Raw genomic sequence first — 27559 nt, 5'->3', positions numbered from 1 at the left:
GCTCATTTCCAAATCAGTTTTTCCCAACACTGCTATGTTAACAATAATATGTGTTCTTGGTGTTTTGGAATATTTATGAATTGCTTTTTAAATATTTGTCAGGGCTGGGGTGATGACTCAAGCTTGTAATCCTGGTGCCTTGAGAGGACAAGGCAGAAGGATCACTTGAGACCAGGAGTTCAAGACCAGCCTGAGCAACATAGCAAGACTGTCTACAAGTAAATAAATAGGTTAGCCTGGCATGGTGGTACCTGCCTGTAGTCCTAGTTACTAGGGAGGCTTGGCTAGAAGGATCCCTTAATCCCAGGAGTTTGCGGTTGCAGTGAGCTATGATTGCACCACTGCACTCCAGCCTGGGTGACAGAGTGACACTCTGTCTCTTAAAAAAAAAGAAAAAACAATACAAATTAATAAATATTTGTCAAGGATTCCATAGTTCTGAAAAATTTGTTTAATCTACATATATACAGATTGATACTGTTCACTTATTCTCTTAACAAGATCACCAAATTTGTCTAAATTTGCTTTGTAAGTAAGGTAATGCAAAGCTTTGCCTTATGAAATCTCAAAGTGTCCTTGTGTAAGATGTTTTCATTCTACCATTAATCTCTTCCTCGAACATTCTGGAAATAACTTGGCAAAACCTAATTGAAGTAAATCATTGTGGCATTTGTTCTCTAAAAGCAATAGTACAGAACTTACACTCTGCAAGGTATGTTGCTGAAGCCAGGTTTGTTAACAAAAACATAAAACAAAAGAACGCCACTGCTGTATTAGGTCTTTCTTAAGCATCTTAGGTTAACAACCAGTCCTAGTCCACCCAAAGATGCTCGAACAGATTTCCTGCTCTAGGATTTTCCCAACTGTCTGGAGGCCATAGTCTTCACCACTCCTATTCATCAACTCCTCCCAGTTAAATGTATAAAAATGCATCAAATGCAAAATGATCGAATGCATAAATTATTGTTGTTAAGGGGAAATTAATCTCCATAATCATTTGGGATATTAGTATAATTTGGGGGGCAAATCAATGACATTTCTGAAAATATGACAAAAATATTTTTTACTAAATCAAACTATGAGAAAAGAGACAATTGCAACAAACAATAGGTATTACCAGAAGTATGCCAACTTTAAAAGCCTTTTGTAATTTGCAGGAATAAAATACATTCACTAGTGAAATAATTTTTAAAACGTATTACTGACTATATTTTTCAAACTAAAAATGAGGCCTCATATAGTCTGGGAAATTCTTTTTTTGCTATGAGAATATACAGATGTGAAAAGGTTTTCAAAATAAAAAATATATATAATTACATATTTAATAAATACTCTTCATTGAAAGAAAAACGTACATATAATTGGGACTATCTGGAAAAATCCAAGATATGTGATCTTTCTAACAATAATTTTTAAAGTGTTGTACTTCATAGACTCAATTAAATAATTATAAATGCATGATTTAAATGCACCATTATTTTATGTACTGTGAAGAAAAATAAAATGGCCAATAAAACTATGACCTAATGTTTTCTTATTTCATCAACTGTAAGACGCACTGTGATTTTAGAGGAGTTAAAACATAAATAAGTAGGATGTCTTAGAAGAGAAGTATAATGCTTATATCTTCTAAAAGATATAAACTGAAGCTTTTATTTATCTGATTAGTAAGGTTCTTTTCACAGAGATCTTAGGCTATTATTGCATTTTACAAGAATATGATTCCTCCTATTAAACTATTATTAATAATAAAAAAAGAGTTTGTGAAGGAAAAAACCTAAGTAAGAAAGGATTAGCAATTGCAACTGTGGCATCCAGTGACTGGTGCCTACCTCAGTGGCAGAGCAAGCTGTCATATCCTGTTCCAGTGGATCTAGCAATGGTGGCCTCAATCGAGGTGTTAGGAATAATTTTGACTGTAATCCTGGCTGTTGCTTGAAATCCTTTGTTTCTCCCAGTTTTCTATGCTGGGTTCTTCAGTTCTTCCAAGAGTTCTGTGAACTTCTTAACATCCTTTCAATAAGTTCCTTGTCTGCACAACTCAACCAGAAGCAGTGTTTTTTGCCACATACTTTAACTGATACCTCTGGATTTCTGCAATTTGTTGAAGAGGGGTAATTGATATAGTTTGAAGCAAATCAGTGATCCGGCCCTTCTAAAGACAGTTACCAATCTCTTCCACTTCCCCAAATGTTATCCTCTCTCTTTCTCTTTCTCTCTATATAGCCATATTCAACAATAACAGAATACTTGAACCATGCAGTATAAAAAGCTCACATATACCCATTTTAAAGGCACAATTTATAAAATTATAGAATATGTTGCCTACTTTACAAAGAAATTAAATCAACAAATTTAATTTGCTTAGAGCTACTAGGATTCAGTGAAGAACCTACAAATGGGAGGAATTCCACAGTCATCATATTATATACAAGGTAGATGAGTAGCAGCTGATTTCAGTTAATAATGGGGAAAACCAAATTCATTAATTGTACTACCTCAGAAGGATAAGGCACAAATTAACTAATTGGGTTAACTGTTGGGTAGGCTGATTTCTTTGTACTTGTTTGCAAAGTCTCCCTACCCCATTTCATAATTTCTACCTACCTCACCAAAGCCATATCAGCATATTCTTACTTCTTCACAGTTCTCTGGGGTGTTGCAGTTTAGTGAGTTTAGAAGTCAAATATTGTTCTCCTCAAGAAACGTAGCTTTCAACAATATGAATGATAATAATAGGTAACACTTGTGTAGTGCTTCACGATGGCCAGACACTATTCTAAGTATTTTACATATATTAACCAATTTAGTCTTCATAAGAATCTTAGGAGGAAATATTACCTTATCCTCATTTTGCACATGAGGACACTGAAGCTAACTGCCTAAGGCCAGTAGGTGGCAGAGCTGGGATTTGAACTTAGGCTAGCTTCAGAATTTACATGCCTGTTATAACAAACTATCCCCCACCCCCAACTTTAGAAGTTGCTTGTTTCTGCTGCTATATATTTGTACTACATCATGAACCAGGCAGAATTTGAAGTATAAAAACTTAGCTTTCAATCCCAAATTTCCTTTCTAACCTTTTACATCTATCTGAGCCTCAGATTTTTTTTCTTATAAAACAGGAGTAATATTTATTATGCCTAGCTTATAGATTGTTGAGTAGAACAAATGAAATAATGTATGCGAAAGTGCTTTGTAAAGTGTTATGTAAAGAATTATTACTTAAGCTTTGAATGGACATGTCAGTTAGGATACAGCTTCAGCTGCATATGATGAAAATGTTGCTTAAAGCAAATTAGGTCACAGCTAGATTCAAGCTATGATTCAAGCTAGCTTCAAGCTATGATTCAAACCCAGGTTCTTGGTATATAAACCCCATACTTCTAACTACACCACAGCACTCTCTCGTCTGATACTCTCTCACTACAATACTTGATAGTACACCACTGTTTTCCTATGCAATTCCACTAAAAATAAAAATGTAAATATAAGTTATACTTCAAGATTATCCCATAAAATGTTTCTCTGGTGGCCTAAATCAGAAATTCCTACCTCCAACTTATAAACAAAGCTGACAGAGGGCAACAGAGAAAGATAGGTCAAGCGACAAAAGCTGTAACTTGGGTATCTAAGCAACTGGAAACGCTTGGCTGAGGAAGATTTCTTCCGCCCCTGGCAAGCTGGGGACATTCCAGCAGGGCACCTTTGAGCCTCTGATGTGAAAAGCAGCTCAGATTCACATTCCCACCCCAGAAGGCATGTTTATCAGTCTGGGAACATTCTGAGGACATTCAGAGAAGAGTAGTAACAAATTGCTTCATTTCCTACTCTCACTACTTCAGGCAACGTCTCTGCCTCTTATGCTCTTATTACTTCCAGCAAAAGAGAAGGTAAACAGTAATCTAAAATAAAAACCATATAAACAATAATGTTAGCATTCTCTCTCTTATCTCTTTAGCAAATTCCTCATTAGGAGTTAGAAGTTGAAAATTTTTTACTTTTTTAATTTTTTTTTTTTTTTTTTGAGACAGGATCTCACTCTGTCACCCAGGCTAGAGTGCAGTAGAGTGAACAGGGGTCACAGCAGCCTCGAACTCCCAGGCCCAAGCAGTCCTCCTGCCTCAGCTTCCCAAGCAGGCTGGGAGTACAGGCACACGTCACCATGCCCAGCTAATTTTTAAATTTTTGTGTAGAGATGGGGTCTCTATATGTTGCCCAGGCTGGTCTTATACTTCTGGGCTCAAGAGATATTCATGCATCGGCCTCCCAAAGTGCTGGGATTACAGATGTGAGGCACCACACCTGGCTGGAAAACCTTAAAATCAATCCAAGAAGTGCTGGCTGGGTTGTACTATGTGATTAGGCCTATGCCTGTGCTTAGGGTTTCCATGAAGCCCTTCAGCAGGATAAATTCAAGAAAAGTTAACAGGTAAAGCCTTAGAAACCATTACATGCCAGATTTTGTGTCACCAAACACAAATACAATAAATTTAGAACACATAAGTTCCCTGAATGAAAATGAAAGACAAAAATAAAAAAGAAAGAAAAAGGAAAAATAAGAAAAAATACATTGAAAAAGTCTGAGAAAACAGAGTTCTGGAAGCCAGTTGTGGTTGAGTATATTGCACTGTATCTTAAATAAAGTCATTACTACAAACCCTCTTAATAAGTATTAAAATCAACTTCTCCCTCATATAAAGTGAAAATGAAGAAAAGTAAGTACCTATATAAGTCTAAAACAGACTTTAAATGAAGAAACCATAAATACTATACATTCATGGGTTGCATAACAGTGTTTCGGTCAACAATGGACCCACACATACCACTGTAGCCTATAAGATTACAATACCATATTTTTATAGTACCCTTTCTATGTTTAGATACACAAATACTTACTGTTGTGTAGAGGTGTCTAAGCGATAGGCTTTACCATGCAGCCTGGGTGTGCAGTAGGCTATGCCATCTATTTTTAGTACACCCTGTAATGTTGCACAATGATGCATTTCTAAGAATGTATCCCCACTGTTAAACACATGAGTGTATATATTTCCTTGTTAGGCTGTACCTTTGCCATCCCATCATTTCTTCATTCACTTCTTCAGCAAACATTGTTTCCTATAGAAGGGTAGTGTTTGGCACTGTGGAAACAGCTAGACCTGTAAAGATGAATAAGCCGGTTCCTGCTGTCTGGGCTCAGTCTGTTCACTCAACTAGTGGTAATAACTATAATGAAGAAGATGGAAAGAAATTGCTCTCTTAGCTACAATACAAGAAGGAGCAGAGCTTAAGAAAGGTGAGGTAAGTAGAACCTCACATTCTATTTCGGCAGTCTTTGCATTTGTCCCACTTTTCCTGGGTTGGGGAATACTGTTTCTTCTGTCATACACTACTGTCCTCTGTTGCTCCCCTTTGTCACTCCCTCACTCTCTTTTATCCTCCTGCGGCAAAGGGAAAAAGTCAAAGAGGCCATGAGTGGACTAGAGAAAGGGGAAACAGGAAGTTGTTCAGGTACCTTGTGTACTAGGTCTCCTTTTCTTGGGCTATGGGGAAAACCAAAGGCTGGATTCTGGTCGTCTAAAAGCTAAAAGGGACCACAGAGGCCATCCTTACTATCCGTTTATAGCTGAGGACACTGAGGCTTAATAACTTACCAGGCCATGCAATTAGTGGCATTGGCAGCACTAGAACTCAGGCTTCTTGACTTCCAGAGAGTTAGAATGGAGCACTTCTAATCCTTTTTGCAGGGTAGGGTGGTAGCCAGAGAGGGAAACCCTACTACTGGCTTCACTAGCTTCTTCAGTCATTATTTTGATTATCTTCTTCACTATCAAGCAGTCCTTCATTTCCGATCCTCCAAACAATTGGACAATTTATTAATGCAGTCACCCCATAGTTCTCTGTTCAGTAGGGACTTAATTTTCAGCTCTTCTCTGTCATTTCCGCTATCCTCCCCATAAGGAACAAATTATGGTTTCTTGACATCCTTTTGAAAACGTGCAACCCAAACTAACCGCACAGCTTCAAAGATCCGTTTGGTGAGGTAAAATGATATCTTTGTGTCCTGCTTTTCAATACATCCTACTTTGACTTTTGGTTTTGCTCATTTGTTAGTAAATTTTCAACACCTTACTTACTTTTACCGTGTCAGTAATGAGCTTGAGGAATTTATATAGTTGATCTCTTTGTATAAGGGTGCTTTCCTGAACCTTGTCCTGTGTGAAGGCCCGCCTTTTTTCTTTTCTCTCTCTCTCTCTCTCTTTTTTTTTTTTTTCCTTTGTTAGCTGGTCAGTAATGACCAGGTGGCGGATACATGTCAAGAAAACTAATCACCTTCTAACAGGATTAGGACTAGAATTAACGCGGATCTTTTGCCCTTCCTGTTCCCTCTTTGGCAGCCCAAGGTCCACCACTGCTCAGAGACTAGTTGGAGGGCAACTGCGCCCCACAGCATCTCACACTGTGTTGGGATCCTAGGTGGTGACCTTTGTGAGATTCAGTACCGAGTTTCTGGGAGATGGCGCTGCGGTTGTGATTAGAACTGTTGCCGGACGCACCTCTGGACGCCCAGCGAGGCAAAAGCATGTCCTGTGTTCAAGGTGATGACACTGGGCGGGAATGCCGCGGGGCCAACCAGTCGGTCCTGCCAGACAAGTTTCTGGTCCGGTGAGCCTCCGACCCGCCGCGCGTGTCAAGCTGACATGGTCGGGGTGGCGTTTGAAGGAGCAGTGTTGAGCGCTGTCAACATTTAGCGGGCGTCTGAGTAGCTCCTCCAGTCCTCGCAGCGGCCCAGGGACAAGTCTGCAAGTTCTCACCGCTCACTTCCAGCCCGCGCTGGCTCCGCCTCCGCCTCCGCCTCCGCCTCCGCCTCCGCCTCCGCCTCCGCCTGCCAGCTCCTCCAGCCTCCTCCCGCCCCGCAGCTCCCACCTTTTCTCAGGCCCCCACCTGCCAGCACGCAGAGGCGGGGGCGGGGCCGCGGGCCGGGCTCGTGACGTCACTTCGCGGAGAGGCGGGGTTGTGGGAACCGCAGTGCAGCGCAGAGGGGCGGGGCCTGCGGCGCGAGACCCGGTGCGGGAGGCCTGGGCTGGGAGAAGTGTGCGGGGCTGGGACCCGCCGGCTCCGAGTCCGGCTCCGGGGGGCTGGGCGGGAGGGGCTGGCGTGGCGGCGGGAGTCCAGCGCAGCGCTAAAGCGGGTCAAGTGTCCTCCTTTTCTCCCCGCCCCTTCTCCTCCTCCCACCTGGGCCTCTGCGTGGAGACGCGCACCTGGCAACCCGAGGCCGTGTCTCCGCCTTCTCCGCTCGCGCCTGGCGCCCGGAGCCTGCCCGGGACCTCCGCTGGAGCCGCTCTCGCTGCAGGCGGCCTCGAGCGCTCTCTCGTTGATGCCGTTTTGGAGGTGACCGGCGCGGCAGCCGCTCTATGGTGGGGCCGCGTTAGTGGCTGCGGCTCCGCGGGACTCCAGGGCGCGGCTGCGAGGTGGCGGGGCGCCCCGCCTGCAGAACCCCGCGCGCAGCTCGGGTTTCGGGGTGCTTGAGGAGGCCGCCACGGCAGCGCGGGAGCGGAAGATGTTGGAGCTGAGGTACCGGGGAAGCTGCCCCGGCCCCGGGGAAGCGGTGTCGCCGCCACCCCGTGAGGGAGAGGCGGCCGGCGGCGACCACGAAACCGAGAGCACCAGCGACAAAGTAAGTGGAACCGCGAGAGGCGGACGCCGCGTCCTGGCTGGGTCCTGGTTGGAAGCGGGACACCTGAGAGCAAGGGTGGGGCCCGTCGAGCGTCAGGTGAGGCTGCAGGCTGCCCGTGCACCTTCCTCCGTGCCTGGCACTGCTTCCTCCTTTCCCAGAGGGGGTCGGGACCCGGGATCCCAGTGGCGGTGCGGTTCCCAGGATGACCGCGGCCGCTGCCTGGGATAAATGGGCTACTCAACACGGCTTACAGTTTAGTTTCATCCCCTTCCGGTCCTTTCTTCAGGATCTGGGGCCGACGCTGGAATCAGGATGGAACCTGCCCTCCTAGGGGCTGCAGTTAGTAGCTGCCACCTCACCCCTCTTCTCAGTAGAGGGAACAAAGTTAGTAAGGACTCTATAGAGACGTGCCACCGTCGGCTATATCATTTCATTGGATCCTGACGCGGGAGGCTTGGCTTCTCGCGCTATCCCATCTGCACTTTTATTTTCTCCGTCCTTTTTCAGTATGATAGATTTTGGAGGTTTGAGAGTATCATGCACGTGACATAATAGTAATCTTCCAGCTTCTTTTGAGTACACGGCAGACAGTGCAATTCTTCTGTCTACCAGTAGATTTCATTTACCCGACACGTTAATTCATGAAGACTTTTCACTGTCTTTTCTATAGATTACTCTTCTTTCACATTTAAGAATAAGTACATGTGATATTACCATCTGTTTAAAGCTAGAAAAGGAATTCGGGCGTGTTTGGTAATACAGTGGTGCAAGTAAGAACTTGTGAAGGAATGCAGTTTTATGACCTTATGGACTGGATGGTTTGGGAAATTGGGCCGGAGAATAGATTGTTGTATCAAACCGTCTGTTTAGAAAATTCCGTTTTATTTGAGAAACCCAAAACACGTAAACTGTTTCTAGAAGCATACTTTGGAAGCAGGCATTGCCATTTGAATTACAGAAGTGAGGTGAATTGCCCAAGGTCAAGTTCGGGCCTCTTGAAACTAGAATCTAAGTTTCCTGATTCCTTTTCTTCTGATTTATGTGGTTGCTGAGACTGGCTGGCAGTTCTGATTTGGGAAGGATTCCACCTGAAAGTTGATGTTGATGAAATTGATGTAACCCAAATTACAAAGCCCTAATAGGAACATATCACATGATATCACGAAATAAACACAAACGTGATTCTTAGGACTAAAACTTGAGAATCAATGGAGTGACACTTTTCCCCCCTTACCCTTGATAGTAAGTAGAATAAAATGAGTCTGTAATAGAACATATGTGTCAAGGAATTACCCAAAATATAACAATTTCCAGCTACTGAAGGTTGAAGTTACAAAACTAGAAACAGTGGGCTGAGAATAGTCTTTGTGAAAACTGCCTTGGAAACTAGACCCAAAATAGAATTAATTAGGTTGGGATTTGTTTTTTGTTTTGTTTTTAGCTCCGGTATAGTTTAGTGTCAAGGAAATACCGGCTTCTCTATGTTGACTCCCTTAACTCGACAAAACTAACAACCTTTTATTAAGATAAAAGATGTTCAGGAAGCCATGCATAAAATACCTTTGGAATTAAGTTTTAAACACCATAATGTATTTAAAATGCAATGGAAACTACTTCTGTGGTGTGATTTGACTCATTAGAACTGTTGTCTCTAACTATCTGTGACTGGGTTGCCTCGCTGCATATTTATTTAATCAGTGCAGTACTGTTGCTTTTCATTAACACATGTCCAGCTGGATTTTGTTTTCTGGAAGTAGACTTTGCTATATGTAACCTGTTTTGTCAAGATTTCTTAGACAAGGATGAACATATTCAAACCCTATCTAAAATACTGCTCTGCTTTTAGAGTTTATCACAAGGAACTTTTGACTTGGCAAGCTTATAGATGTTGAACTCTATCCCTGTCTGTCCTTTCTTATCAGGGTGTGTATTTGAATACACCTATATTTCCAGGTCAAGGGCTATTTTAAAACCAGTTTGCACACTGGAGGCTGGTTAATATTTGGTCAATTCAAACTCATTAAGGGCCTTCTCCGTTCTGTTGCAGTAAAGGCCAAACTCTTGGGGAATTTGTCAAAGAAGTGAAGGAGATACATTATATTCTGCTATTATAATACGCTCCCATGCATTGCCATTTTGTAGTCTTTTAATAATGGTGTTATTAACATGACACTCCCTTTGTTCCGGACTGGTGACTTGTGCTGAGGGAAGGCTCTGTACTCCAGATAATTAGCAAGTGAAAAAAATGCTTCTTACCTGCGGGGGAATGTTCCCAAGTGTTAAATGTTGGAGTGGTATTTGAAAAATGCAAGGGACCCCTTCAAGGTACCCCGCAGGAGACATACATGAGTTAGATTTATTAAAAGTCTGTACAAGGCTCATTGTTAGCATAGAGGGCATGCTTGGCCTCTACCTGGACACTGCCGGAAAAGCTGTAAACGGTAGGTAAGGATTGAACTGGGAGTGAAAAGATTCCTGGGACTCACTAGGTTTACAAGGATTTGGGTTGGGTGTTCTAGGCAAAGGGCATGTTGAGTTTTTTCTTGAATCAGCATTCTAGGCACAGGGTTGGAGATACAGAGGAAGAGATAATGAAGGTCCTGAGAGCAAAAGGAGGAGGCATTGCTTAGAGCAGCGGTCCCTAACCTTTTTGGCACCAGGGATCGGTTTTGTGGAAAACACTTTTTTCCACGGATGGGGTCGGGGGGATGGTTTCAGGATGATTCAAATACATTACATTTATTGTGCACGTTATTTCTATTATTATTACATTGTAATATATAATGAAATAATTATACAACTCACCATAATATAGAATCTGTGGGAGCCCTGAGCTTGTTATCCTGCAACTATACAGTCCCACCTGGGGGTGATGGGAGACAGTGACAGATCATCAGGCATTAGATTCTCGTAAGGAGCGTGCAGCCTAGATCCCTTGCATGTGCAGTTCACAACAGGGTTCAGGCTTCTGTGAGGATCTAATGCTGCTGTTGATCTGACAGGAGGCAGTGCTTAGGTGGTAATTTGAGTGATGGGGTGTGGCTGTAAATACAGAGGAAGCTTTGCTCACAGGCCACCCACCTCCTGCTGTGCAGCCGGATTCCCAGCAGGCCCAGCTCCTAACAGGCCGGTACTGGTCTGTGGCCTGGGGGTTCGGGACCCCTGGCTTAGAGGACATCATCAGTAGTACTTAGGAATAAGGCCTGAGACAGAACATGGGGTTTAGCAAAAGATCTAAGCAGAAGCAGGTTTAGGTTGAGGAAATTGAGAGGTGAAATGTTGGTAGTTATTGTTATAAAGTGGCAGTGAAAGGAATACAGGATGGCAGCTAGAGAGACAGGAGGATTAATGAAGATTTTTCTTTTCAGAGGAGGGGAGATATATGCTTGTATGAAAGTCAAATGAGTAAAGATGTTGAAGACAATGGGTAGGCCCTAGGAAAAAGAAAGCAAACATGGGGTAGAGACTGTGGATTATTGGGATATCCAAGGAAAGGAAAGAGGGATGCATGTCCCTTCCTTAAGAAAAGAAAGACGGAATGAAGGGTGGATACAGGAACATTTTGAAAAGCAGAAAGGAGAAGATCAAGTGTTCGATGCCTTCAGTTAGTAAGGTAGGAACTCAGAACCAATGAGCTTCAAGGGATCTTAGAAACAACTTGGTTTAACTCAATTCATATATATTTGTATATATTTATATATAGTTTGGTATATATACAATTAAATTATAAACAATTAATTTGTGTTCAGTTGAATCTTCACTGAGTTTGATAATTCTGTCTAGTTCTATAATAGTTACCTTTTGGTCATTTCCTATCACACTTCCCAAAAATGACAGTTCAAATGTGTTCCAGTCGCATTTGGTGTTGTGTGACTGTGTGTTAGGAATATCCCCATTTAATAGCTGAGAAGAAGAAAAGCAATGGGAGTGATTTAGGCCTGGGGAGTGCCAGAGGTCCAGGATGTAGGGAATTAGAGAGTCAGCGAAGCCAGGATTGAAGTGAATGACCACAGATTCAGCTCAGCAGGGAAGTGGGCTGGTGAAGATCTGATGGGTTGAGTGGGAATGAGCATTGAAAGGGAAAGAGCTAAGACCTGACTTATGTAGAGACCAAGGGAGAACTTCCCCTCTGCCCTCTGAAGACTTGCGAGAAAAAACTGACAACAGATAGATTAATTGGAGAAATGGCATACAAATTTATTAATGTGTGGGATGGGAGGAGGGAGACAGAGTGATTACTTGAACCCCAGAAGGAGGCACAGAAGCTTGTATACCATCTTGAGGCAAAGGTGGTCCTGTCATGTAGATGAAACCTCATAGGGAGCAGCCCTCAGAGAGAATAGATGGTGAATATTTCTTTCAGACCTTTAAAGGTGTCAGACTCTCAGTTAATCTTTCCTAGATCCAGACAAGAGAGAACCTCAGAGAAGGCCAGGTTGCATCAATGCAGATTTTCTCTACAGATGCAAATCTCCCTCACAACAGACGGCTTTGCAGGGCTATTTGTTTGCAGGCCCTCAGAACAGCCATCTCAAAATATGTCAAAGAAGTATAATTTGGGGTGAAATATTCTGATTTCCTTCACTTGCTAGACCCTGAAGTGGGAGAAAAGAGGGTGCACATTGAAGCTGTGGCCAGTCAAGGGGAGCACACATGGAATAGTGTGCTTTCAGGTAAGGTCCCTGTGTGTTTGTGCTTGGGGCTGCTACTTAGAGATTTTGATTTGTGAAGTTGAGGGGAAAACAATCCAGAGATCAGTTAACTTCTGTCCTCCATTTGAGATGTGTGCAGCTTCGTTCATAAATACATTATTATTTTCAAATAAACTTTTAATTTTGGAACAAATTTGATTTATGTAACCACCCCACAGGTTTTTCTTGCTTGCTGCCCAGATAGAACTGGTTTATCAACACAGGAGAATTGCAATAGAGAAAAACAGTTTAATGCATACAGAACTGGCTAAACAGGAGGCTGGAGTTTTATTATTACTCAAATTAACCTCCCTAAAAATTTGGAGGCTAGGCTTTTTAAAAGATAGTTTGGTGTGCAGCAGTTAGAGAATGGATGCTGCTGATTGGTTGGGGAGGCAAATTACAGGGGTATGGAAAACAGTCCTTGTATACTGAGTCCAGTTCTGGGTGGGGGGCCACAGGAGTTGCTGGTTTGGGGGACTTATCCAGTCATCAGAAATATAAAAATCTGAAAGTTGTCTTTTAAAAGGCCAATCTTAGCTTATTTAATAGTGGTATTATGTATAGAAGTAATTGTAGAAGTTGCAAATCTTGTGATTTCCAGAGCAGTGGCTGGTAATTGTTTACATGTAATCACAGCAAAATTCAGTCCCCCTCTCATAATCCTAAACTTGTGACCTGTTATTAGTTTCATAAAGGCAGTTTAGTTTAGGGAAGAGCTATTACAATTTAACCTATAAACTAAATTTCTTCCAAAGTTAGCTTGGTCCTCACTTGGGAATGACCATGGGCATCTTGAAGGTTAAAGGCAAGGTAGAGTTGGTTAGGTCAGATTTTTTTTCACTGTTATAGTTTTTGTAAAGATGGTTGGTTTCATTTACAGAAGCATTACAAAGATTTCTGTGTACTTTTCACCAGCTTTCCCCTAAGGTTTGTATCTTGCATAACCGTGGTACATTGGTCAAAACTTAAGAAATTAACATAGCTATAATGTCATCTTAGTCTGCAGATACTATTCGGAAATTCACTGGTTGTTCCACTGTCCATTTACTGCCCTGGAATACAATCCGGGATTCAGCACTGCATTTTGTCTACTTTATTTTGTTTTTGTAAAAGCCTTAGTGTGTTTTTGTAAATTACTTTTTCATTTTGGTGCACTTCACTATAGGTTGCGCTAATGTCACCTGTAAGTGTAATGAACATTTTCTATAGTTTTTCATCTAGATCTAAGCCATTAATAAAGCATTAGCAAAATATTAATGGCTTAGATCTAGATTTCTAGACTACCATTTGGGCTGATACTCCCTAATTGTTGATGAATTATCAGTCAGTATTACCACCTACGTAATTTTCCATGATTCAGCTTTTATCATGCACAGCATATTCATTTCATTTAATAATATTTTAAAAAAATGTTGGCTTCCAAAATATCAGCAACCCAGCCAAGTGATAAGACAGAGCTAGGTTTTTAGCTTACTGCAGTGAGGAACACTTCCACATAGCCTTAGTAGTATTTCAGAGGGGGAGAAGCAAGGTGTAACTTATTTGAGAATTGGAAGTTTGATTTAAGGCAGGTCTTTTATTTTTTATTTTATTTTATTTTTTTTTGAGATGGAGTCTCGCTCTGTTGCCCAGGCTGGAGTGCAGTGGCGCGATCTCGGCTCACTGCAAGCTCTGCCTCCTGGGTCATGCCATTCTCCTGCCTCAGCCTCCCAAGTAGCTGGGACTACAGGCGCCCGCCACCATGCCTGGCTAATTTTTTTGTATTTCTAGTAGAGATGGAGTTTCACCATGTTAGCCAGGATGATCTCAATCTCCTGACCTTGTGATCTTCCTGCCTCAGCCTCCCAAAGTGTTGGGATTACAGGCGTGAGCCACCGCACCTGGCCTAAGACAGGTCTTTCAGTGTGGGGAATGGATTAGGATTGGGTAAGGGTTACAATATAACAGTCTGGGATTGGTGGATAAGCCAGATAAGGATTTTGAGGCAAAAGTTTTCAAAGAGTCTTAGGACTAAACTGTTCGTTGATGCTTCCTTTCAAAGAGTTGATGTGTCTTTTAGAAATTCTTGTAAATAACATGAACTACTAGCAAGAGTTTCCAGGAATACTCAAGTTATACTAATGAAAGAGTGAATCTAAAGGCATGGTAATGTAATACTAAGCTATGTGCAGGTTAGGAACGGTAGTTAACTTGAGATTTCTAAAGAATATCTGAGGGTTACCACATGAATTTTCACTTGCTGTTTATGATCTTTAAACAATTCATTTTCTTGTTGTTTTGAGAGATATTACCGTAGAATGTCATCAACTACATCAAGCTTTGGATGTGTACCACAGTGGGTTTTTTTGATGCTGTCATCCTGAGGAAAAAGCTGAGGTGCAACATAGAATTTAAAGACAATACTTGAGCCAACTTTAAAGACTTTACTTGAGCCAAAGTGAGTACACTGTCTGGGACATACTTCCAAGTTGCCTGGGTGAGTGCCTTGGTTGGCCTTTCTTATAAGCAAGTTTTTAAAGGCAAAAGGGAGCAAGGAATGGGCTGGTACAAAGTTGTTTGACAGGAATTGTCATTGCCTTACAGAGATAAAATTGATGAGTGATTGGCTATTCAGTTTTAAAATGTAAGGTATGAGTTACAGTGTCTAGTATATGGTATTTTATGGCTAGTTGGTATCATTCCAGAGCCAACATAGCAAGTGGCCGTGTTGTTTAGCTCAAATGGTGAGAGACATGACTGCTGACACATTTTAAATGCCTCTCTGGGCCTGATAATTTAATGAGACTCATATATTCTTCAAAATAAAAGTTTCTTTTCCCTTTTAATGCGAACAATATTTTGTTTGTCAAAATATACTGGGGAGAAGTGGGACAATTTAATGTGCTCTGGAAAATTATGAAGAAAAATTAAGATATATACACGTAGTATGAGTATTCTTTATGTGTTTATGAATTTCATTTTTGTAAAACCGGCTCTCACGTTTCTTCCCAGATAACACAGATAAATACAGGGGTTTGGTGTGTTTGTTTTCCTTTAACCATTCTATATTTGGGGATGTCTTTTCCAAAAATACAGATTTTAGTGCAGTGTAAAGAACATAGGTCATTTAGGGAATTACAAACATATTTCTTAAGGCTTGGTTTGGTTCCGTGCATTCAGTAAATACTTGTTGAGTGCCTGTTATAAGCAAGACACTGCTTGAATGTTATTTTTTTGTGGCTGTTTTATACTCTTTGAGAAAAGAGGTGGTGTCAGGATTTGTTTGTTGCTCAACAACTAATTGTAGAATATATTAGTCTCTTGAATTATGGACTTTCACTGCATGGAATAATGATATAAACTAATTTTTTAGTGCAAAATAATTTATAATTTGCAAAATACTTGCTTATACTTAAAATCAATTTTAGTCTCTTAACAATTGTATAGGCAAGGGAGATAGGTTTAGTTTACATATGAGAAAATTGGAATTTGACAGCCTAAATGCCCTGCTCAGCATCACAGTATTTAGAGCCAGGATTTACCTTACATTTTCTAATTTAAAAATGTAAATGAGAAATCAGATGTGTGGTCCTAAATGTATAAAATCAACTAAAACATTAAAAAGAATCTTACTCTGTTACTACCTTGTGTGATTTTGGCCTAATTTGGTCTGTTTGAGTCTGTGAAATATAGGCATTGGATTAGAAATTTTTAGCTGAAAGCCTGTAATTGGGTGATTTCAGGCACCTAGATTTAAAACAGCACTTCAGGTATTTCCTCATTTACTTATGATCAATTACAAGAAATCATTAGCTTTTATTTCATTTTATAGCTGTTTGTACTTTACTTGGTTGAGAAATGTTTCAGAACTTAATGAGAATGACATCACATTTTGAAACAACTCTAGAAATGGAGAGGAAGTAATTTCATTAATGACCAATTTTTTTTTGTTTGTTTTTGATTTTTTTTGAGGCAGAGTCTCACTCTGTCACCCAGGCTGGAGTGCAGTGGCACAATCTTGGCTCACTACAAGCTCCCCGCCCCGCCCATTTCAAGCAATTCTCCCACCTCAGCCTCTCAAGTAGCTGGGATTACAGGCACGCAGCACAAAGCCCAGCTAATTTTTGTATTTTTTAGTAGAGATGGGATTTCACCATGTTGGCTGGGCTGATCTTGAACTTCTGACCTCAAGTAATCCACCTGTCTCAGTCTCCCAAAGTGCGAGGATTACAGGCGTGAGCCACTGTGTCTGGCTGACCAATTGGTTTTTGATCGTCCTGAGATACGCCAAGTTTATTATCTAAGTATTTACTTATTTTCTTATCCTCAAAAAGAGGTGAAAGATATTTTTCAGGACATGTCATTGAATGTTTGTTTGCTTAAGACTTTCTCAGAACTATCAAGATTTTAAACTTTTAAAATGTGAAATTGAAAGGCACAGGATGGGAGAAAAAAAGAGTCCAGTCCAGAATGAGGAGCTCATATCTATGGAAATTATAGCTGCTTTTTGCAAACTTAGCAGCTAAGAAAGCAGTGTTGCTTTTTTGCTTCCTGGCTATGGTTGCAGTTCCCTTTATTTGCCGGAAACCATGGCCAGCTATTTAAGAGCTTTCTGCAAGGCTGATGTGGCCAAGCTGACTTCATTACCTGTGTGGCCCAGGTGGGATCAGACACCTTGACAGTTAAGTTTTGGCTCACTGCTACCTTCCAGTCCCAAGCAGATCATTTCACAAACAATGTGGGGCTGTCTGTGGGTCAATGAATATTTATTAAGCCCATCTGGAACTTCACATTTTATCTTAATATATAAAAATCCAGATTTGGGAAACCAAATTAGACTTGTCTTTCAAGGGTGTGCTTTTTATTTTTTCACCTACTTATACTGTGCTTGTACTTGAACCGTCTCAGAGTTGAGGCTTCGAACAATTCTGTGGGACACTATTCATGTAGAAGTCAATGTAGATAGTGCCCTGGAATGCTGCATGTAGTAGTCTCATTTATAATAATGTATACTGCTTTTAATAAATACGAAGTTGATACAAAAAGGTATACAAAGTATACAAGAAGATAAGAATACCAGCTAGTGACTTGGGTGGCTTAGCTTCTCAGAGGTATTCCTTCCTTGTCTTGATAGGTTTACAACATATGTTTGCATCCTCTGTCACCCTAAATAATGAGTTTCGAATGTATGATTATTTGATCCCAAAGCTTGAGGATGGCCATTCTGGAGCTTAGATTCAAGTTACCTTGAGTATACACTCTGATTAGCAGCAGTTACAAGGTTTTGTTGTTGTTGTTGTTGTTTTTTCTCCTTTAGATAGAGTCTTGCTCTGTCGCCCAAGCTAGAGTGCAGTGACGCAATCTTGGCTCACTGCAACCTCCGTCTCCCAGATTCAAGCGATTCCCCTGCCTCGGACTCCTGAGCAGCTGGTGTTACAAGCGCGCTCCACTACGCCTGGCTAATTTTTGTATTTTAGTAGAGACGGGGTTTCACCATGTTGGCCAGTCTGGTCTCAAACTCCTGACCTCAAGTGATCCACCCGCCACGGCCTCACAAAGTGCTGGGTGACAGGCATGAGCCACCATGCTAGCCTACACGTGGGTTTTTAAGGAAAAAAGAAAAGGCAGTTCATAAGTTGTTTAATGAGAATTTAAATTAAAATAAACTATTGATTGGCTACACGTTGTTCTTTGTATCATAAATTGCAGGAAGATAAGGGGTGAGGCAGTGAGTCTGGAACAAAATGCCTTTAAGTAATTGCTCCCAGGCACGGGTGTGGGGGTGTGACTGAAGTCCCATACTCTGGGGCCTGATAAATTTTACATACCTCACATAGCTGGTCAGCTCAGAGCTGTTTTTCTTTTCTCACCTCAATCAATATATTGTTTAGTGTAGGGGAGTGAAAACCTTTCCAGGTTTCGTGGCTGGGCTACAAATTAAATTGACATAAGACAATTAAGAGCAAAACCATTTTTCTCTTGTTTAATTACATATGTTCAAAACAAAACAGGAAAGAAGTGTCAGATATTTGAAGTTTATATAGCACCCTGAGATACTGAAAGGAATAGAGGCTGAGGCTTCTAAGGGGTTCTGGCCATGTAAGTTCTGGGAGGGTAAGGGGAGGAAATGCATGGTGAATAAAGGCTGTCTTGTTATGCAGTTAATCTCTCAGGTAATAAAAGCTGTCTCAGAGTAGCCACCTTCCTTATACAAATACTAATGTAGATTTCCTTTATAGATATAAATTTCTTTTACAAAATAACATTTCAGAGCTAGTAATGTGTCTGCAGTTTCTCAGAATTATAATCTTGAAATATAACAAAGAAGTATATTTTGGGGTGGCATATTGTAGTTCCCTATAGTCATATTTTAGGGTAGTATGTCCTGAGTCTCAATATTAGTTTTGAAGTTTTCCCTACCTTTTTATTGTAACTTTTTAATAATATAAAAATGTTAAAAGGTTAGGACAATGATCATCAGTATACCTAGAACTTAACTGTTATTAAGAGATTGCTAAGTTTGCTTTATCTTGCCATATATACACAGTTGGCTCTCCACATCTATGGGTCATGGCTCACTGCAGGCTCAACCTCCCAAGCTCAAGTGATCCTCCCACCTCAGCCTCCCGAGTACCTGGGACCACAGGCATGCACCACCATGCCCAGATAATTTTTAAATTTTTTTATAGTGATGGGGTCTCCCTATGTTGTCCAGACTGGTCTCAAACTCCTTGGCTCAAGCAATCCTTCTGCCTTGGCCTCCCAAAGTGCTCCCAAAGGTGAAGCATAGGACATGAAAACCCTCAATGCATTTCATCCAAGAGGTGGCCAAAATCAGTCTGGTGATGGTCAGTTTTTAGGAAAGGGATGCATTGTGAAATTGGCAAGCTGTCATATCAAAATTGCAAAGAGGAAGAGTCCAGTAGCAGCCTCAGATGATTGGCTAAAGGTGATAAAAGAAAGGGTACTCTGTTTCTTGTTTTCTAGAGCTGGTTTCTGCTTACTCCTTCAGAAAGAATTCTGGCTAAAGGTTAATGAGGAAGGGGCATACTGAGGCATGTCCAACCTCCTGTTCCATCATGGCTGGAACTCAGTTTCTGAAGTTTCTCTGGTGTCCCTTTGGCCAGAAGAGGTTTGTTCAGTCAGTTGGGGGGCTTGGGCTTTTATTTTTATTTGTCAATTATGTATAATACCCAATACAATGTAAACTCTACATAAATAGTTGCATACTGTCGTTGTACAATATAGTATGCTGTATTGTTTACAGAATAATGACAAGAAAAAACTCTACATGTTTAATACAGATTCAACCATCTTTTTTTTCCCTTTGAATATTTTTCATCTGAGGCTGGTTAAATTCATGAATATGGAACCCACAAATGTGAGGGGGCCAACCGTCCTTGTTTTTTGCTCTAAAAGTGAATATACCTGTGAGGACCAATCATTAATAAGATCCCAGGTAAAAAACAAGTTTGGGATGACAGTAATCATTCAGATTTTGAGTGAAACTCCTTAATTTTCTCCGTTCTTTTGTGTAATTCCTGGATTTTTTTTTTCTTCTGGTGATCTTTATTCTTCATTTGGAATTTAAGACTTACATACATGAAACCATACCAAGTAGTATGATCTTAATGTATAATAGAATGGGATATCACTGGAGAAAGATCAGAAGGAGCCAAACATTTAGGAAAGTCTTAAAATGGGCCTTAAAATTAAGTAAGATTTGAATATTGTAGATAGCATCTTAGGAATGGCAAAAAACAGAGAGCAGCAATATTGTAGCTTGGAAGACTTGGCCCGATTCCATTTGGGGATAGAGAGATGACAGCCATAATTCCCTCAGCACATACTCACCAAGCTCCTGGTAGCAGGAATGGCCATGGTGAGTGAGACTGCTGGGTGAACAGGCAATCAAAACATGTCATACAAATGTTGGCGTGCAAAGAGCTGCAAAAATGGGCTGAGGAGCTCCATTAGCTTCTGATTGCTGCTAAAACAAATCCCTAAAAACTTAGTGTCTTAAAACAATATAACCTTACCTTATGGTTCTGGAGGTCAGAACTCTGAAATGGCTATCCCTAGGCTAAAGTGAAGATGTCCTGGTAGGACCGTGTTCCTTCTGCAGGCTGTAGGGGAAAATCTGTTTCCTTGCCTTTTCTAGCTTCTAGAGGCTAACTGCATACCTTGGCTGGTGGCCCCTTACTCCTTGCTCAAAACCAGCATCACTGTACCTCTGCTTCTGTCATCTCTTCTCTGACTCTGACCCTCCAATCTCCCACTTATAAGGACCCTTGTGATTATATTAGACTCACCTGTATAATCCAGGATAAGCTCACCACCTCAAGATCAGTTGATTAGCAAATTTAATCCTGTCTACTTCCTTAATTTTCCCTTGCATTGTATCAACATCTTCACATGTTCTGGGATTAAGACGTGAATATCTTGGTGGGGGGAGTGGGGAGGGAAGCATATTTTGCCCATGACAGGCTCCCTGAAGAAGAGTTTTCTAGAAATTACATCTAGGTCGATACCTTAAAGATAAATAGGCACCAGTCAGGCAAAGCCAGGCTCAAAGCGGAAGAGCGTAAGTTATAAATAGAGGAATACTGTAGCACAATATTGAGAGGCTAAGACTGTTCACACTCTGGGGAGCGCAGAAACTTTAGTTCTGCAGAGCCTGGAGTGGCTGGGTGGGTGTGGCCAAAGCCCTGGCTGGAGAGTAAGAGGAGGCTGGGTTTATACCCTGTGATGAGGAGGTAGGTGGATGATGTAATCAGATTTGCGTTTTACTCAGGCATTTTATGTTATGCTGAGACACGTTTGTTTTTCTCTTATCCAGGCATTGAGATCCACCACAAAGTGTAACTCCTGATTGGATTACTAAGGTGGTGCTCTGAACCAACCAGTCACCTCCTTCCTTCAGTGGGGAATAGAACAGGGCTGCAGAGAAAGATTTGGGGACCAGTTTTTCCCTTTGCAGTTCAAATTTAAACAAATAAGGAGGTTTTATCAATTACAATTAATTAGTGTAGGATAGGACCACAGAGCTGATGAATGAGGTAACCAGATTTCTGTCTATAAAATACAGTGTTATGGGAGCAATGGCTCATACCTGTAATCCCAGCACTTTGGAAGGCCAAGGTGGGAGGATCGCTTGAGACCAGCCTGGGCAACATAGGGAGACCCTGTCCCTACAAAAAATAACAAAAAATTAGCTGGGTGTGGTGGCTCCAGCTGTAGTCTCAGCTACTTGGGTGGCTGAGGTGAGAGGATCGCTTGAGCCTGGGAGGGTGAGGTTATAGTGAGCCGTGATAGTGCACTGCACTCCAACCTGGGTGACCCTGTCTCGAAAGAAACAAACAAAACAGTGTTACTAAGTCCCTTGACCATTCTCTATCTTTATAGAGGTCTTGAGCCTCCTCACTCTTGGTTCACCAAACTGCTGACTCACTAGGAAGTAAGTCAGTTTAGTCCTTCTCCCCAGCACAGATAGAAAGCAGTTCTTTTTCTTCACTTCCACTCCTGGGAGAAAGAGAAGAAATCCATGCTTACATGAAAATCATGAAGAAACAGACAGAAAATGCTGAAATCAGGAACACAGCCTCATGTTCTTTCAAGTAAAACTCTTTAGTTTCAAGATTTTTAAAAGGCTGCCTCCTTTCAGGTGTGGAGCTCTATGTCTCTGTGGGTTTCCTTTGGCCTAATTGCAAATCTTAATGCTGAACTGAGCTACAAGGATCATTGTGCACATCAAGGGACCCTTGATGGAAGAGCTGACCCTGGTTTTCTAACTCATTTTTTAAGGGGCCAGTAGTGAAAGAGACAAAAGTGCGAGTGATTTAATATATTATCCTTTGTTTTATTTTTAAACCACTACTTTACCTTCATTTGTTTAGAGACTTCCTTTTGGAGCCATCATCTATTTTTAAAATTTTGATTCTTATTTTAATTAATTTATTTTGAGGTGGGATCTTGCTATGTTGCCCAGGACTTCTGGGTTCAAGAGGCCCTCCTACCTCAGCTTCCTGAATAGCTGGAAATAGCTGCTTGCCACTGCGCCCAGCTATTTTTTACTTTAACTGACATAATAGTGGTACATATTTATGGAGTACAGTGTCATATCTTGAAGCCTGTGTACAGTGTGTAATGATGGAATCATCCTCTTGATGAACTGTATCCTTTGTTCCCTGAGCCACATGTCCTTGTTCTTGTCCTTTCTGTCCCCAGTATTGGAAAGCACCTCAGTTCTCTTTCTTGGACTGCTCTTTAAGAGTCCCCATGAACTATAAATGACATTCACTAAATTGAACACACTTAAAGTGCTATCTTAGCTCAAGATGTTATAACAAAAATACTATAACCTAAACAACAGGAATTTATGTCTTATAAATCTGGAGGCTGGATGTTCAAGATCAACATGCTGGCCAATTTGGTTCCTGCTGAGAGCCCTTTGCACACTGACACCTTGCTGTGTCCTCACGTGGTAGAGAGATTATCTCTTGTGCCTCTTTGTAAGGGCACTAAACCCATTCATGAGTCTCCACCCTAACTGACTTCATAATCTTACAAAGGTTACCTCCAGATAACATTACATTGGAAAGTTGCACTTCATTGTATAATTTGTTTTTTGGCAGGGACAGAAACATTCAGTCCATAGCAAATATAATTTGGCAAATTTTGACATGTATATATATATATATGTATATATGCCTATGACTATGAAGCCATCATACAGTCAAGATAATGAGCTAATCTATCACCACTAAAACTTTTCCCCTTTTTGTAGTTCTTCTTTCATCCCTAGACACCTACTAATCTGCTTTCTGGCACCATAGATGAGTTTGCATTTTCTAGAATTTTATTTAAATGGAATAATATAATACATGTGTGTATATATGTACATATACATGTATACATATATATACATATTTTATGTACATTTTGTCTGGCACCTTTTACTCAGCATAATTATTTTGAGATTCATCCATGTATCAATTGCTCACTTATTTTTATCACAAGAGAATATTCCACTGTGTGGAAGTAACATAATTTGTCAATTTCCCTGTTGGCTATTTGAGTTGTCCCTAGTTTGGAGCCATTGCTAGTAAAGCTACCATGAACATTTGTGCACAAGTCTTTGCTTGTATCTATACTTCCATTATCTTGGATGAATACCTAGGAGTGAAATGGCCAGTTCAGATGTTGGTTGTATATGTAATTTTTTAAAATACTGTGATACTGTTTTCCAAAGTGGTTGTACTATTTTACATTCTCACCAGCAGTGTGCAAGCCTTTCAGTTCCTCCACATTTTCTGCAAAACTTGGTGTGTTCAGTTTTAAAATTTTACCCATTCTAATAGATGTATAGTAGAATCACACTGTGATTTTGACTTGCATTCCCTTAATGACTAATAATGTTGAACATATTTTCATGTATTTATTTACCATCTGTGTATTGCCCCTGAAATGTCTGCCCAAATATTTTCTTCATTTATTGAGTTGTTCTTTGTTGAAATTTGAGAGTTCGTTATGTATTCCAGATTACAAGTCCTTTATTAGATATGTGATTTGAAAATGTCTTTAATTCTGTGACTTGTCTTCTCATTCTCTTAACAGTGTCTTTTGAAAAAAGAAAATTCTAATTTTGGTGAAGTTATATTTATCATTTTTTTGGTGGATAATAATTTTATCATACTAAGAAATCTTTGCCTAACCAAGGTCCCAGAAAGTTTATGGAAGATTTATAGCTTTATATAAATGTCTGTGATCTGTTTTGACTTAATTTTTATCTGTGGTGTGAGGTATGGATCAAGGTTCTTTGTTAAAATTGTGTCAGTACCATCTGTTGAGTTACCTTTGCAACTTTGTTGTTAATCCATTGACCATATGTATGTAGATTTATTTCTGGACTATTCTTTTCCATAGATCATTTTGTCTATTATGTCAGTACCACATTGTCTTGATTATAGTAGCTTTATAAGAACTCTTGAAAACAGGTAATGTAAGTCCTTCAACTTTATTTTTTTTCCAAACTTGTTTGGCTCTTCTATGTTCTTTGCATTTTCATAGAAATTTTAGAAAATTTTCTCCAAAAAAGCCTTCTGAGATGTTTACAGAAGAAGGTGATGTTCAGCAAGGCTTGCAGCAGTGAATGAGAATGGAAATGAAGGGAGGCTGGGCACAGTGGCTCACACCTGTAATCCCAGCACTTTGGGAGGTCAAGGCAGATGGATTGCTTGAGCCCAGGAGTTCAAGACCAGCCTGGGAAACGTGGTGATACACCATTTCTATGAAAAATGCCAGAAACATTAGCCAGGTGTAGTGGTGCATGCCTTTAGTCCCAGCTACTCAGGAGGCTAAGGTGGGAGGATGGCTTGAGCCCAGGAGTCTGAGGTTGCCATGAGCCAAGATCATGCCACTGCACTGCAGCCTGGATGACAGAGTAAGACCCTGTCTCAAAAAAAAAAAAAAAAAAAAAAAGGCAAAAGAAAAAGAAATGGCGGGAAAGACAAATGACAGACTTGGTGCCGACTGAATGTGTTGGTTAAAGGAGGCAGATGTCAAGTGTTAAGGTGATGTCTAAATTTCTGACCTGAGTAAGTGGTTAACTGGATTGGTGGTGGTATCTTCTCCAAAGAAGGAATTATAGAAGGAGGCAGCATTTTGATGTGGAAGAGAGAGAAATCCATTGCCTATGTTGAATTTCAGATGATGCCAGTGGAAAACCAGCTGGGGATGGCATGTTGGAAGCTGGAGACATAAGTTTACAGGGAGTCATCGGTGTATGGGGTCCATGAGAGATCACATGGTGGTGGGAGAACACAGGCCCAAGATAGAAAGTTGAAGATTGTTGTCTTTAAATTATGAGCTTGAGAAGAAGCAGCTACAAATTTTTAGGTTCTTGTAAACATTTTAAATACCTTCATTCAGGTATGGTGGCTCATACTCATTCAAGTATCCCAGCACTTTGGGAGGTCAAGTCGGGTGGATCACCTGAGGTCAGGAGTTCGAGACTAGCCTGGCCAACATGGCGAAACCTCATCTCTACTAAAAATACAAAAATGAGGTGGGCCTGGTGGGGCTTACCTGTAATCCCAGCTACATGGGAGGCTGAGGCAGGAGAATCACTGGAACCTGGGAGGTGGAGGCTGCAGTGAGCTGAGATTGTACCACTGTACTCCAGTCTGGGTGGCAGAGAGAGACTCCATCTCAAATAAATAAATAAATAAAATAAAATACCTTCATTCAACATGCACAATACTGCATAGCTCTATTTGATCATTAAAAGTATTATCGTACTTCCTTCTTTTCCCTGACCTCCATTCACACTTTTATTTTCCTTTTCAAGTCTGGCATCTTTGTAACAAAGTCTATACATTAAATACAGTAAAATAAGGGCCCCTGTTACTCATTCTCGTAATTGAGTAACATTGCTCCAAAATACCATTATTTGGAAATTATCTTGTATTCTTTAATTACTAGAATGACATAGACTCCTAGTCCAATTTAAGTTTTTTATTTTGTGTTTCTCTAAAGGGTATAAAATAGAAACCAGAAGCTTAAATAATGTAAATAAAAGCAGGGCAGCCTTGTTGAGGGTGGGGAGGGTAGGGTTGCAGCATGTCACCATTATTGCCAAGTGGGCTTTAAAGTAGCTTGCAGAGAACTTTAGTATTTTGAGGAGCACAATTTGAATGCTAGTCTGGATGGTTTTAGTATTTTATAAATAAGGAAACCAAGGCCTGAGTTTCCTTCAGATTAAGTGATTTGCTGTTTGTCTTGCTGCTAGTTAGAGTAGAGGTAGAATTAGGGCTGGTAACTCCTGATTCCTAGTCTCATGCTCTTTTTGTAGGATAGTGATACTGTCCTAGAGAACCACTTCCATTAGTCACCATCCCCACTACCCCTCACACCACCCCTGTCAATACTCTGGGTTATTAAAGATGAAAAGAAAATGGCAGGGAAAAGGAAAAAAAAAAAAAAGCAAAACAAAACTGATGTGTTTCCCTTGTTCCAGATGTCCAAGCTCTGCGGCTTATCAGACTGACAGCAGGTGGCCTGCCATTTTCTGAGGGGATGTTCTGTCTGGTTGTTTATTAGTTACCATCTCTCTGTATTTAAGCAGCTTCGGGGCCAACTGACTCTTGGTGTCACAGTGGGAATCTGACATTTCTGTTTCTCATTTGTCATTTAGGGTACATTGACACATTTAATTTCGTAATTGTATACTTAAAAAGTGAGTAAACTAAAGTTTATTAGTGCTTTATGAAAACTGAAAATACTCCCAAAGGCTAACATTATATTTGGTGAGCCTCCTAATGAGGAATTAGAAGACTCTATTCAATCATAATATTATCTTACTGCTTATTTGAATTTACTAAGTCCTTGGCACTGTACTAAATGCTTCATTTTAGGGATGAAGAAACAGTTCAAAGGGGTGATGACATTTGCCGATGTTTTGGAGCTAATAAGGGCTGAGTTTGGATTGCACATCCTCAACATTCTGAATTGTTGGGCGGTTTTATTCCTAGGATTATTTCAGGCTCTATATCCTGCTCAGTGCTCTATTTGTGTTTGCCTCCAGGGAATATTCTTTTTCCTCTATCCCAGTTCAACGCCCTCACTCCAGTGACCTGAGTAATTGTCTGTAAGCCATTCTCCCAAGGTGTCTGTGTGTTTACCACTCATAACTGAAGGTTGCCAGGATAGGATGGAAAGGGTAGGGCCTGAGTGGGGAGAGGTTGTAGAAGAGGAAAGAACATGGCAGTGGAGACTTATGGCAGAATGAGCAACTTTAAAACTGAGCGTTAGATGACATTTCTGTTTTGAAAACTGCATTGACCACCCTATCCCTGGAAATTCTGCAGTGACCACCTTTGTCTAAAGGCCTAGAGCTCCCTGCCATGTCCAGCATCCTCACGTAGCTCCTGTACATGCACTCAGTAGTCAGTTTGTGTTTTAAATAACTTCTTTAAAAACCTCATCACCAAATGCTGTTGATCATAGTTTACCTACCAGTAAAATAGAGATGAGGTCCATATGACCTGCTTCAATTGGGATTCTCTCTCAAGGATCTAATAAAAATGATGGAAGTTGAAATGTTTAAAAATATATGTGAACTCCTATGCTCATGTAAGATACTACTCTTATTGTTGATGCTTTAATTGAAATCAAATTTATAAAGGGACTCTTAATAGCCGATCAGAAT

The 27559-nt window shown here is 40.6% G+C and overlaps 1 protein-coding gene across 1 annotated transcript in view; it reads left to right on the top strand.

Annotated features, from left to right (window-relative positions):
* Positions 1-7286: 7286 nt before the first annotated feature.
* The window catches only part of CDS1 (CDP-diacylglycerol synthase 1), a 68112-nt gene continuing 47839 nt past the window's right edge, over positions 7287-27559 (top strand). The window contains exon 1 of the mRNA XM_023222586.2: positions 7287-7678. Within this exon, the coding sequence (XP_023078354.1) occupies positions 7562-7678 (117 nt within the window). The 5' untranslated portion in view covers positions 7287-7561. The remainder of the gene's footprint in view (positions 7679-27559) is intronic.

Source organism: Piliocolobus tephrosceles, chromosome 3 (genome assembly GCF_002776525.5).
Source record: "Piliocolobus tephrosceles isolate RC106 chromosome 3, ASM277652v3, whole genome shotgun sequence".
Classification (NCBI taxonomy): Eukaryota; Metazoa; Chordata; class Mammalia; order Primates; family Cercopithecidae; genus Piliocolobus; species Piliocolobus tephrosceles.
Note: the sequence above shows the minus strand (reverse complement) of the source record. Positions and strands in the feature narration are given on the sequence as shown.